The sequence below is a fragment of the Mauremys mutica genome, chromosome 20 (assembly GCF_020497125.1).
Source record: "Mauremys mutica isolate MM-2020 ecotype Southern chromosome 20, ASM2049712v1, whole genome shotgun sequence".
Classification (NCBI taxonomy): Eukaryota; Metazoa; Chordata; order Testudines; family Geoemydidae; genus Mauremys; species Mauremys mutica.
The window spans coordinates 12,198,618-12,212,574 of record NC_059091.1 but is presented as its reverse complement, the minus strand read 5'-3'; the positions used below and the strand labels follow the sequence as shown (position 1 = coordinate 12,212,574).

The window sequence follows — 13,957 nt, the reverse complement described above, 5'->3', positions numbered from 1 at the left end:
ATCATTTCTGCAGCCATTTCACCTGTCTCAGACCAGTGGGTAGAGCCCCCTGAAACAATTTTTATTTTTTAATATTTTTTCATTTTATTTTTCAGGAATTTTTCATTTATTTTGTTTTATCCATTAAAATGTTGTTTTATTTCTATTACATTTACATTAATAAACTACCTCAAATGAGCACGTATAAATAAAAACAGTATCAAGCCCAGTCTAGCTGTACTGTCGAGACAAACTGGGATTTAGACTCTTTATTTGTTTACGGTCATTTGAAGTAGCCACCCCAAAATACCCAGACAGCTCCTTCGGGTTCCCCAGTTGAAATGTACCTAGTACTGCAGCCCCCGAATAACTACATACCCCACAGGACACCACAGGTCTTCCCAAGCATTATGCTTCCTTCTCCAGCTCCTCAGTCCCAGACTCCCCCACCGCCCCACATTCCCAGGGACCCTCCCTGGATGTCCGCATGCACCCTTATATATTCCCCCTCTCCCATTAAACCTCACTCCCCAAACTCCCCATTACCCCCAGAAACTCCTACCCTACCCCCTTACACATTCACCCTCCCCCATGAGCCCCAGTCCCCCAACCTGTTAGTACCAGGGACCCCTCCTCTATCCCCCTAATATATTCCCCATTCCCGTTGGTCCTGCCCCTGGGTGGTAGGAGGACCCAAGAAGGGGGGTTGTGTCCTGTCCCCAGGGGGTGGAAGACCCCAGAGGTGGGTCCTGCCCCCACGAGTTAAGAGGCACCAGGAGCGGGGGTTGGGTCCTGCCCCAGGAGTTGGGAGGCCCTTGGGAGCAGGGGAGGTAGGTTCTGCCTCTGGGAGGTGGTGAGTTGTGGAGGTGGATCGGGTGGGAGGCCCTGGGGGTGGGAGTCCCAGAGCAAGCCTGCACCACACTCAACCTGCAGTGGCAGCTCTTGTCCCACCAGGCTGGCTGGCTTGTTGGGCTCAGCTCCCTGCTCCGGGCATTGCAACCTGGCGCACGGGGTCACAGCACGGCTCAGGCTTGGCCCAGCTACGTCCTCTCATGATGATGGAAGGGGCAGCCGGGCCAAACTTGAGTGAGTGGTGCTGCGACCCCATGCAGCTGCAGCGGGTTGCAATGTCAGGAGGGCCAGGCCAAACCTGAGCAGCCGTGCAGCCCTGGGCACCAGGGGCCAGGTCACAAAGCCTGAGGTGGGGAGTCAAGTGCGAAAGACACGGGGCTCTCTCAGTGGCTCACCAGTTTTCCAATCACTAGATTCGCTCCCTCCTTTGAAAGCTCAAACCTTGGCCCCCTCTTTCCCTGCGCTAACAAGACAGGGGCAGCACGTTAACTGCATCCCAGGGTACTAGCCACTTCTGCACCTGGGATTCTCATTGAGCCACCGCACAGAGCTGAGAGCAGCCAAACCCCGTCACACTCGGCACTGACGTTCCCGGAGTCCTTCTCATTGCTCCACTTGTGCAGCCAATTAAACCAAATCCCTAGTTCCTCCCACGGTGGCTGCACTGAGTGAGTTTAGTGCCACTCGTCTCTTCGAACAAGTCAAGCCCACCACAGGGAAGCTAACGGCCCCGCACCAGCCGAGGTGCTCCAGCCAGGGGTGGGGAGCCCCTTAACACTGCTGCAGGTCTGGAGCACAAGTTGAGCTGGAAGGGATTGAAATTTAGCGCATGGGCCAAAATTTTCAGAGGGCCTGAGCGTGTTTCCTAAAATAAGGGGCCTGGATTTTTCCCAGAGGTGTTTGGGGAGCCACAGTTGTGGATTGAGAAGGCTAATTTCAAGCCCTTCTCTCAAGGCCCATTTCACACACACGCTGGCTGCTCTGTAAAAGTGCTGCAGCAGCTCTGGAGTTGAAGATGATGTGGGAAGTGCCGGGGGTGGGGAGGTAACGGGGGAGGGCGCCTGGAAATGGGTGAGCGGGGGGGGGGGATTTTAAAAAACAGCTTTTGATTTTTTTAAACCCATTTGACATTCAGTTCTTGGCTGCTGTATCGTGGGACAGCGTGACTCACTGGAGAGCTAATAGCTTTATAATCACAATAGCAAAGAAAATGAGATCTGATTAATTGAGAGGGGAAGAGATTTTTATTCAGGCTGTTTATATGCTTATTCCCCCCCCCCCTTTTATTGGTTCCTTTATTTTAATGAATAGCTATTAACTCAGGCATCCAACGCCCACACAGGAGAAAACAATCTGTAAAGTTCATAAAGAGAATTTAAGGCCAGAAGGGACCATTACAATAAACATGAATAATACCGAGCCCTTATATAGCACTCCGCAGCTGAGCATGAGCAGGCACTTGTCCACACTATCATTCTCCTCATTTTATGTGGGGAAACTGAGGCACAGATTCTGCTCACCTATTCTGTGATGTCAGAGATTTTCATCCAAGGATTCATGCATGGAGATGGCATGAACCTTAGAGGCTTCAGTCTTGAGCTAAGGCTCCAAGTGCTGGAATATTTATCACAACCTTGGAAAGTTGCTCCAATGGTAAATATCCTGGTAACAGTTTACGCCATGTTTCCACTTTTGAACTTCAACTTTCAGCCCCTGGACCCCATCCTGTCTTTGCTGGAGATGCCACGCCCAGCCTCTTTAATGAAAGGGCTGGAAATCTCAATCGCCACATTTCTGGGTGTTCCAAAAAGATCTCCAGGAAGACTCAGACAAGACTCCACATTGCTGCTGCTGCTGATCCTATATGGCCATTCTTATGTTAGAAGCACTCCCCCTCCCCCAGCTCTTCATCACCTAGCAAAAAGGCCTGAAGCCGATTGTTGCCCCTTGTCCAGGCTGGCTTTGAAATTTCAGCCACAGTCGCCTTATGCAAAACACGTTTCTTGTACACAAACCCACAGCAGCAATGCCATTGTTACAGCTGTAAGAGAGTGCTCAGTACCAGCCCATTCTAAACACACACCCGTGATGCGCCCCCCCAACACACACACTAGGACCTGACCCTGCTACTATCCCAGACAGCCCCAGCGAAACCACCTCTAACCCCTAGTGTTGTAGGTAAAGAAACAAAAAATTGTTTGTGTTGCGGTAGCACCCTAGTCATGAACCAGGATTCAGTGTGCAAGATGCTGGATATTATTTATTAGGTGTATTATGGGAGTGCCTAGGAGCTGCAGGCATAGTCCAGGGTCCCATTGCACTGGGTGCTGTACATTATTAGGTGTATTACGGTAGTGCCCAGGAACCTCCATCATGGACCAGGACCCAAGGGCGCTAAGTTCTACACAACCACAGAACAAGGGATGGGACCTTCCCTGAAGAGCTGACAATCCCAATAATGCGATGCTAAGTTCAGCCCCACATCTGGCTTTGCAGGAGGTGCTGGGAGCTGCGGGGTGGGGGGAACAAGCGCTGCCTCCCTCACTCCTCCCAGATAGGGGGTGACGGGGTGTGCCAACCCCGCAGTGGTGAGGCAAGAGTTGCTCTGGATACAGGCGGCCACACCCCCTCCCCCCTGCTGGGCACGCTCCCCCTGGAGGAAGCGTTCAAAAGGGAGCAGCTCAGGCAGAGGGAGCAGGGGAGCACTCAGTAGCTGCAGCCTCCTGCAGAGAAGCTGCTGAGGCTCCAAGTGCCAGGACTGGGCCACACTGTGAGGCTGCCAGTGGCCTCTCCACCACAGGGTCCGAGGACGATGAGGCGCTGCCGAGAGGGGAAGACACTGTGGGGAGTGACCCAAGAGCACTCCAAAGGGGATCCCCATACAGAGCCGTGGTGCAGATGGAGAAACAGAAGCAGGCGCAGGAAGTCACCCAGGAAACAGGCATACAGATGCCTGCCCCAGGCCACATATTGGGACCATTATTTTGAAGGATCTGGGTTGGAACCCAATGGAGCAGGATGGGCCCGGGTTCCCCTACCCCCAGCCACAGACTTTCACAGCTAGGCAAGGCAGTCACTGACTAGTTGCTAGGCAAGGCAACCATTGACTCTCACCACTTGGTGACATAGGCCAGAGTATCGCCACTAGGCCGTACTGCCACCCTTGGACACCAAACCCCCCTGACATGGGAACACGGGGGGAATCAAGGCAGCCAGGCCAGTCTTACATCCCTCCATCATGAACACTCCTACAACTACAGACTCTCAGACTTCAAGGCCAGAAGGGTCCATTCTAACCATCCAGTCTGAGCTCCAGCACTGCGCAGGCCAGAGAACCCAGCTGGAGCTCCAGGCCTGAGCCTAGCACTTGCAGTTCAGCCAGATGTGTCATTTAGAAAGACACTAGTCTCAACTCAAAGACACCAAGTGATGGAGAAACCCCCTTGTCCCTAGGTCAGGCACTCCGTGACTCACCCCATACCTGTGAGCAGCTACCCAGGATGTGTGAGGGGTTTGCACAGCTCTGGCTTGGGGCAGGATCTGTGCCAATGAATAGTCAGATAAGATCAAACCACAGCACAGCGGGGGGAAATCGCACACCAAACCAACAGGATATTTGGCCCGCCTAATGGGCTATGACAAACTGTAGGGTAACTTAAAGGGACAGTATCCAGGGTGACTGGCCCAAGATATTACTGTTGATTTTCAATAAGTCTTGGAGCACTGGGGAAGTTCCAGGAGACTGGAAGAAAGCTAAGGCTGGGCCAGTTTAAAGGGTAAATGGGATGGCTTGGGTAATTATAGGCCTGTCAGCCCGACATCGATCTCAAGTGAGATAATGGAGCAGCTGATAGGGGACTTGATTAATACAGAACTAAAGGAGGGTAATGTAATTAGCACAAACCAACATGGATCCATGGAAAATAGCTCCTGTCTAATTAACTCATCTTATTTTGATGAGATTACCAGTTGGATTGATAAAGGCGATAGTGTTGACATAATAGACTTAGACTTCTGTAAGGCATTTGATTTGGGACCACACAATGTTTTGATTAAAGCACCAGAATGATATAAAATGAATATGCCACATATTAAACGGACTAAAAACTGGCTAACTGATAGGTCTCTAAATGGAACTGTAAATGGGGAATTGTCATCAAGGGCTCTGTTTCCAGTGGGGTGCCAAAGGGATCAGTTCTTGGCCCTACACTATTTAACATATTTCTCAATGACCTGGAAGAAAATATAAAATCATCACTGACAAGGTTTGTAGATGACACAAAAATCGGGGGTGAGATAAATAACAAAGAGGACAGGTTGTTGATTCAGGGTGATCTAGATCACTTGGCAAACTGGGCACAAGCAAACAATTTCATTTTAATACAGCTAAGTGTAAATGTACACATCTGGGAACAAAGACTATAGGTCAGGAAGGAAGCCTCTTTCCCGGGAATCAGTGACACTGGGGATCAGGGTGGATAATCAGCTGAAGATGAGCTCCAAGTGTGATGCTGTGACCAAAAGAGCTAATGTAATTCTGGGCTACATAAACAGGGGAATCTCATGTAGGAGCAAAGAGGTTATTTTACCTCTGTATTTGGCCCTGGTTCCTGGAATCCTGTGTCCAGCTCTGGTGCCCACAATTCACAAAGGATGTTGATGAATCGGAGGGTTCAGAGAAGAACAATGAGAATGATTAAAGCATTAGAAATCGGGCCTTATAATGATAAGCTAAATAGACTGAGCTCCACGAGTCTAAGAAAGAGAAGGTCAAGGGGTGACTTGGTCACAGTTAAAAGTACCTACATGGGGAACAAATATTTAATAGCAGGATCTTCAGTCTAGCAGAGAAATACAGAACATGGCCCAATGGCTGGAAGTTGAAGCTAGACAAATTCAGACTGGAAATAAGGCCTAAATATTTAACAGTAAGTGGAACAATTTACAAAGGGTCGTGATGAATTCTCCAGCACTTACAATTTTTCAGTCGCGACTGGATGTTTTTCTAAAAGCTCTGCTCTGGGGATTATTTTGGGGCAGATGAGATTATCACAGTGGTCCCTGCTGTCTTTAGAATCTATGAATCTAGGAAAGATCTGGGCACCCTAACTGCTTGCTAAAGGTCCTTGTCATGGGGTCACTGTGCTAGGGGTTGACGGAGGCAGTTTGGGGGAAATCATACTTCAGTTATTATTATTTTCTAGCAGTTTGTCATAAGTCAGCACAGAACTCACCAGAAGGACACATTGCACCCGGATCCAACAGGCCTGGGAGAGCTGTGAAAGGCCTGAGACCAGCAGACTAGGTTTACCGTTTCATCAGATTTATTTAGGGATCTCAAATTGCTTTATAAATATCAGTGCTTCATAAGGTAGGTGCTGCCTCTTGATTACAGATGGGAAAACTGAGGCACAGAGAGAGGTCCTGAATTGTCCATGGTCACATACAGTGGCAGAGCCAGGGACAGAAGTCCTGCCTCCCATTCATCTGCTTTAATCACTAGACCCCTTCACAATGCCCTATACCCCATGGAGTCCTTCCCTAGATCATTACACACAGCTCACATCTTCCAAGAAAGGAGCCATCTGCCTCCTAGGCTTCCAGAGCACCCTGCAGGAACTAACCAGCCTGCCCATCTCCCAATAGCACGTGCCCTCCTGCAACTGCACTGGAAGGAACTGTGGGAAAGCCAAGTCCCCAGGGGAGCAAGGCGAAAGCTTAATACGAAGATTCACTGAGTGTCCTTTAAATGTCTATAGTGTGGTCCCCGGCTCGCTCCGAGGGGCACGGCCCTCGCAAACCAACACCAGTTCAGACTCTGTCTCCAGTGCATCCGGATCAGCTCGGACGAGGGAGAATTTACCTGGCAAAGTGCTAGGTTCCATCGAGCCAGGCCCTGTGATAAGCAACACCGAGAGCGACCGGTGTATGCTTCAGGGGACAGACCATCAGCACAGCTCAGGGAGCCTGGCTAATCTACAGACGCAGCCTGTTGGCTCGGCTCAGCCTCAAAGGGAGTGGAAAGCCGGCCCACAGCACCTTGGGGAGAGCAGAGACCCAGGACAGGATGCTAACGCATTTATCTGCATGGGAAGAGCCCTGCACAGCCTATGTCACAAGCACCTCACCGCTGCTGCATGGGGGAGGGCAGGTCTGTTTCAAGAAGGATTTTGAGCAAAAACTGAAAATTACAAAATTTTCCACAAAGAAAAATTCTGGGGGGAAATGTCACTGTGGGTTGATCACATTTTTGTTTCAATTTAGACTTTTTAAATTTTGTAACGTACAATAATAGTTTCATTTCAAAATGAAAAACTGACACATTTCGTTTCAAAGATGTCCAAACACAACATGTCTACCTTCATGGGACTTCCCCTCCCCGCCCCCCGTTTTCTTCCAAAATGAAACTCCAGCGAAATTGACCCGAGTTTGACAGAACAGCACTTTCCCACAGAACATGGCTCTGTCCGTGTTTCCTGCCAGCACTACTGCAGAGCCACAGTCACTCGCATACACAGCGACAGAGACCGTGGCTGGGGCTTCCCCCAGCCCGGCCACTGACACAGCATGGGACCTTGGTGTGATGGTGCACTCCATATGATTTTATGAAAATATGCTAATGAGTGTGAATATAATGTAACTGGAATATGCTTCAGGCAAAAGGTCTCTTGTAAGGTATCATTACAAAGCTTATAATCTACTGAGTGTGGTCATCCTATTTGTATAAATGGATCATTCTTGTATCTCAAACTAGGAATATAAAATATAACTCTGAGGTCCTATTGTAATTATGCAAAGTGTGGACCATTATCATAGAATCATAGATTATTAGGGTTGGAAGGGACCTCAGGAGGTCATCTAGTCCAACCCCCTGCTCAAAGCAGGACCAATCCCCAAATGGCCCCCTCAAGGATTGAACTCACAACTCTGGGTTTAGCAGGCCAATGTTCAAACCACTGAGCTATCTTGATGGCTCCCATCAACTAGGACAATTGACTGTAGATGGCTCTGTTTACTTGCAAGCCTTCCTGTGAGTCAGGCCAGGAGGAATGAAGGCTTGGGGGTCCCACAGGACATGTGACCATGTCACCTGGTACTGGAATCCATCTTAAACCTGGTGCTTTTCCATTTAGGAGGAGGAGTGTGGACCCAGAGAGACAAAAGATTCCTGCCAGGTGCCAAAGCTATATGTGGGGGGAACAGAACAAAGTAGGCTGCAGTCATGAGAAATCCCCTAGCAACTACCTGAGTTAGAACAAGAACTGTACCGGGGAAAGGATTGGGCCCAGACTAGAAATGAGTCTAGTCTGGGAAAAAGACGGTTACTCACCGTTGTAACTGTTGTTCTTCGAGATGTATTGCTCCTATCCATTCTAGTTAGGTGTGCGCGCCGTGCATGCACGGCTCTTTGGAAGATTTTTACCCTAGCAACTCCGGCGGGTTGGCCGGGCGCCCCCTGGAGTGGCGTCGCTATGGCGCCTGTTATATACCCCAGCCGACCCGTCCGCTCCTCAGTTCCTTCTTGCCGGCTACTCCGACAGTGGGGAAGGAGGGCGGGTCTGGAATGGATAGGAGCAACACATCTCGAAGAACAACAGTTACAACGGTGAGTAACCGTCTTTTCTTCTTCGAGTGATTGCTCCTATGCATTCCAGTTAGGTGATTCCCAAGCCTTACCTAGGCGGTGGGGTCGGAGTGAGACGTGGCAGAGTGTAAGACTGCTGAGCCGAAGTCTGCATCATCTCTAGATTGTTGCACCAACGCGTAGTGGGAAGCGAAGGTGTGGACAGAAGACCAGGTGGCCGCTCTACAGATGTCCTGGATGGGGACATGGGCCAGGAAGGCGGCAGACGAGGCTTGCGCTCTCGTAGAGTGAGCGGTGAGGCAGCTAGCAGGCACGTGAGCAAGCTCGTAACATGTCCGGATACATGATGTTACCCAGGAGGAAATCCTCTGAGAGGAGACCGGCTTGCCTTTCATGCGATCAGCAACTGCTACGAATAGCTGGGGCGAACGCCGGAAGGGTTTCGTTCGCTCTATGTAAAATGCGAGGGCCCTGCGGACGTCAAGGGTGTGAAGCTGTTGTTCACGACTTGAGGCGTGCGGCTTCGGGAAAAAGACCGGGAGGAAAATGTCCTGGTTCAAATGGAAGGCCGACACCACCTTAGGGAGGAAAGCTGGGTGTGGCCGAAGCTGTACCTTGTCCACATGGAAGATGGTATACGGCGGACCAGCCGTTAGGGCGTGCAGCTCGGAAACTCGTCTTGCTGATGTTATAGCAATGAGAAAGGCCGTTTTCCATGATAAATAAAGAAGGGAACATGTGGCCAAGGGCTCAAATGGGGCTCCCGTAAGCTTAGCGAGAACTAAGTTCAAATCCCAAGAAGGTGCAGGACGCCGTATCGGCGGGTACAAGCGATCTAGTCCCTTAAGGAAGTGGGAAACCATCTGGTTGGAAAAGATGGACCGTTCTGCTACGCCAGGTCGAAAGGCAGAAATTGCCGCCAGGTGCACCTTCAAGGAGGAGACCGCGAGGCCTTGCTCCTTGAGAGACCAGAGGTAGTCCAGGATGGTAGGAATAGGGACTGTGAAAGGATTGAGACCCTTCTGGTTGCACCAGAGTGCGAAACGCTTCCACTTCGCGAGGTAGGTCGCTCAAGTGGAAGGCTTCCTGCTTTCCATCAGGACTTGTTGCACCGCCACAGAGCAGTCACGTTCCGCTCGGGTCAGCCACGTAGGAACCAAGCTGTAAGATGGAGGGACTGCAGGTCCGGGTGGCGAAGCCTGCCGAAGTCCTGTGTTATCAGGTCCGGCCAGAAGGGGAGAGGAATGGGATCCCGTACCGAGAGCTCGAGCAGCAGGGTGCACCAGTGCTGTCTCGGCCAGGCCGGAGCGATGAGTATGAGGCAGGCCCTGTCCCTCCGGACCTTGAGTAGCACACGGTGCACGAGGGGAAACGGAGGGAAGGCATATAACAGGCGACCCGTCCAGGGGCGCAGGAATGCGTCCGATAGGGAGCCGGGGGAGCGACCCTGGTAAGAGCAGAACTGGTGGCATTTCCTGTTCTCTTTGGAGGCAAACAGGTCTATTTGGGGAAACCCCCACCTTTGGAAAATTGTGTGCACCACATCAGGACGAAGGGACCACTCGTGGGAGAGGAACGACCTGCTGAGATGGTCAGCCAGCGGGTTCTGCACTCCTGGGAGAAACGACTCTACCAGGTGAATGGAGTGGGTTATGCAGAAGTCCCAAAGGAGCATCGCTTCCGTGCAAAGCCGGGAGGAGCGAGCCCCGCCCTGCCTGTTGACATAAAACATCACCGTCGTGTTGTCCGTGAAAACAGCGACACAGTGCCCTTGGAGATGGGCGTGGAAGGTTTGGCACGCCAAGCGGATCGCCCGCAGCTCCCTGACATTGATATGGAGGGAGAGCTCTCGGGGCGACCAGAGACCCTGGGTGTGTAGGTCGCCAAGGTGTGCCCCCCACCCCAATGCCGAGGCATCCGTGGTCAGGGTGACCGACGGGCAAGGAGGGCGGAATGGGACTCCGGCGCACACGACCTCTGGGTCCAGCCACCAGCAGAGCAAATCGAGGGTCGGTTTTGTGACTGTGACTACCATGTCTATGGAGTCGCGGTGCGGCCGGTACACCGACGCAAGCCAAGTTTGAAATGTGCGAAGACTCAGCCTCGCGTACATGGTTACGAACGAGCATGACGCCATGTGGCCCAGGAGTCGGAGGCAGGACCGCACCGTTGTTGTGGGAAAGGATTGTAGGTCCCGGACGAAGGAAACCATAGTCTGGTGCCGAGGTCGAGGGAGGCAGGCCCTGGCCAAATTGGAATCCAGGACCGCTCCGATGAACTCCACCCTCTGTGATGGAGCTAAAGTGGACTTCTCGGCGTTTATCATGGGTCCTAGGCGCTGAAACAGGGCTAGGATCTCAGCCAGTTGACATGCTACCAGATGGCGGGATGGTCCGCGGACCAGCCAGTCGTCGAGATACGGGTACCCATGTATGCGACAACGGCGGAGGGCTGCGGCAACCACTGCCATGCACTTGGTGAAGACCCTCGGCGCGGTGGAGAGGCCGAAGGGTAGTACCGTAAACTGGTAGTGCAGGTTGTTGACGACGAAACGCAGGTAGCGTCGATGAGGGGGGTTAATCGCGATATGGAAATACGCGTCCTTCATGTCGAGGGCGGCAAACCAGTCTCCCGGATCCAGGGAAGGAATAATGGTCCCCAGGGTTACCATGCGAAACTTGAGCTTGAGTAGGTATCTGCTGAGCTCTCGGAGGTCTAGTATAGGTCGTAGACCTCCCTTCGCCTTGGGGATTAGGAAATATCAGGAATAAAATCCCTGGCCTCGCATGTCGTTCGGCACCTCCTCTATGGCACCCAAACTCAACAGAGTCTCGACCTCTTGCAAGAGGAATTGCTCGTGAGAGGGGTCCCTGAAGAGGGACGGGGAGGGTGGGTGGCAGGGAGGGGGCGAAACAAACTGAAGGCGGTAACCATACTCCACCGTACGAAGCACCCAGTTGTCCGTTGTTATCTGGGACCACGCCGGGAGGAAGTGGGAAAGACGGTCGTAAAATAACGGGGAAGGATCCGGTGAATACACTGATGGGCCGTCCTCGGGCGTCCCATCAAAAGGCTTGCTTAGGCCCCTGAGGGGGCTTGGAGGGCGCTTGGGACTGATTACCCCGGTTGCCCGACGGTCTACGGCGATTCACCCTGCCTCTGCGCCTATTATCAGGCCATGGCCCGACCTGGTTAAACTGGCGGTACGGCTGCTGCCGGAAGGACCTCCGCTGGGTAGCCGGCGTGTGCATGCCCAGGGTGCGGATGGCGATTCGGCCATCTTTGAGAGTTCGAAGCCTCGAGTCCGTTTTCTCAGAGAAGAGGCCTTTGGTGTCGAATGGAAGGTCCTGAATGGTGTGCTGGACCTCGGGCGGCAAGGTGGAGGCCTGCAGCCAGGAGATTCTCCTCATGGTCACTCCCGAGGCCAAAGTTCTGGCTCCTGAATCTGCTGAGTCCAGAGAGGCCTGGAGGGAGGACCTGGAGGCTTTCTTGCCCTCTTCAATAAGGGCTGAGAATTCAGGTCGGGAATCTGTTGGTACCAGCTCCGTAAACTTTGAGAGTGACACCAAGGTATCGTACGTGTAGCGACTGAGGAGAGCCAGTTGATTGGCAATCCTTAGCTGGAGGCCACCAGCCAAATAGACCTTCCGGACCAACAGATCCATCCTCTGCGCTTCTTTTGATTTTGGCGCTGGAGCTGGTTGCCCATGCCGCTCCCGGTCGTTAACGGACTGCACTACCAAAGAGTCCGGAGGTGGGGGCGTGTATAAATACTCATACCCGTTGGGTGGAACTGAGTATTTCCTTTCCACCCCTCGAGCGGTGGGAGGGATGGAAGCCGGTGACTGCCACACTGTATTGGCATTTCTTTGTATGGTCCGAATGAAGGGCAAGGCCACCCGCAGCGGGGCCTCAGCTCCAATTATGGTGGTCACCGGGTCATCGTCCTCAGCAACCTCCTCGACAGGGAGGTTAATGCTCTGGGCCACCCGTCGAAGCAGGTCTTGGTGGGCCCGCAGGTCAATCGGTGGAGGGCCTGATGTGGAGGCCCCCGCTACTGCCTCATCTGGCGAGGAAGACGATGACAGGCCCTGGATCAATGCTTCCGGTGGGGGCTCGTCCATACGCTGCGAGGCCTCCGCATCTGTGGGATGCTCTGCCACTACAGGTGGCAGTGGTTCCTCCACCAACGATGATGGAGGAGGTCCGCTGACCGTGGCTTCCGGCGCCCTGTGGTCGGAAGTCCTGGGCCGCTGAGTGAAGGGGACCCCTTGAGCCTCGTGATAGGCCCAGGGGGTCCGGAAGCCCCTGTGACGTTATTGATATAAATTGGGACCATATAGAACATGGGTTGCAACCAAGGTCCTGTAGTGGCACCAAATCTTAAGTAAAGGGGGTCATATAAGGTGTCTAAGACCAGGTTCTGGGTTGCTGGTTATGATTATGCTGTCTGTATGTCTGTGTATCATTTAGTAGTTGAAGTTATAAGTATTGGCTCTGTACTGTCTGTATTTTGTATTATGCTCTGCCTCTGGGAAGTGTCCCAGACAAGCGGATGTTAGCCCAGCCTAGCTGGCTTGATGGCCCATTAAGGGCCATCAGCTACACAATTGACCCATGGAGAGAAGGCAGACACGCCTTGTGACTCAGCAAAGTATGCAGGGACTGGCCCATGTGACTCCAGACTCCATTTCGCTGTAATTTTCCACAGTGAAGACAAAGAGATTCTTACACCTGGAAAAGTCTATATAAGGCTGATGCATCATCTCCATCTTGTCTTCAATCCTGCTTCTGACCTCTGGAAGGACTTTGCTACAAACTGAAGCTCTGCACGAAGGACTGTTGACCCATCCCAGCGGGGGATGTTCCAGAGACTTAATCTGAACCTGCAGTTTACTCCAGCACTGCTGCAAGCCTGAACTAAGAACTTTGCCATTACTGTATGTAATTGATTCCATTTAACCAATTCTACCTCTCATCTCTACCTTTTTCCCTTTGTAAATAAACCTTTAGATTTTAGATTCTAAAGGATTGGCAACAGCGTGATTTGTGGGTAAGATCTGATGTGTATATTGACCTGGGTCTGGGGCTTGGTCTTTTGGGATCGAGAGAACCTTTTTCTTTTATTGGGGTGTTGGTTTTCATAACCATTCATCCCCAGGACGAGTGCACTGGTGGTGATACTGGGAGACTGGAGTGTCTAAGGAAATTGCTTGTGTGACTTGTGGTTAGCCAGTGGGGTGAGACCAAAGTCCTTTTTGTCTGGCTGGTTTGGTTTGCCTTAGAGGTGGAAAAACCCCAGCCTAGGGCTGTAACTGCCCGGTTTAAGCAATTGGTCCTGATTTGGCACGCTCGGTTGGGTCCCGCCAGAATCGCTCCGTCACAGCCCCATTGTTGGGGGCCGTGGTCCTGCCCTTGAGGGTCGGCGCGTCGATCGGCCACACTGCCCGCTTGGGAGGAGACTGAAGGCTGGCGGGAAGGCCACGGGGGGGCAGAGGCACTGTGGGATTGTGCCGTCGATGCCGCTGGTCTGTCCCTGGA

General features: G+C 52.2%; 1 protein-coding gene across 1 annotated transcript in view; it reads right to left on the bottom strand.

The window, feature by feature from the left end:
- Window positions 1-11,481: 11,481 nt before the first annotated feature.
- The window catches only part of LOC123353780 (A.superbus venom factor 1-like), a 28,745-nt gene continuing 26,269 nt past the window's right edge, over window positions 11,482-13,957 (bottom strand). The window contains exons 14-15 of the mRNA XM_044995190.1: window positions 11,956-12,646; window positions 11,482-11,646 (exon numbers count right to left, since the gene is read on the bottom strand). Coding sequence (XP_044851125.1) covers window positions 11,482-11,646; window positions 11,956-12,646 — 856 coding nt within the window. The remainder of the gene's footprint in view (window positions 11,647-11,955; window positions 12,647-13,957) is intronic.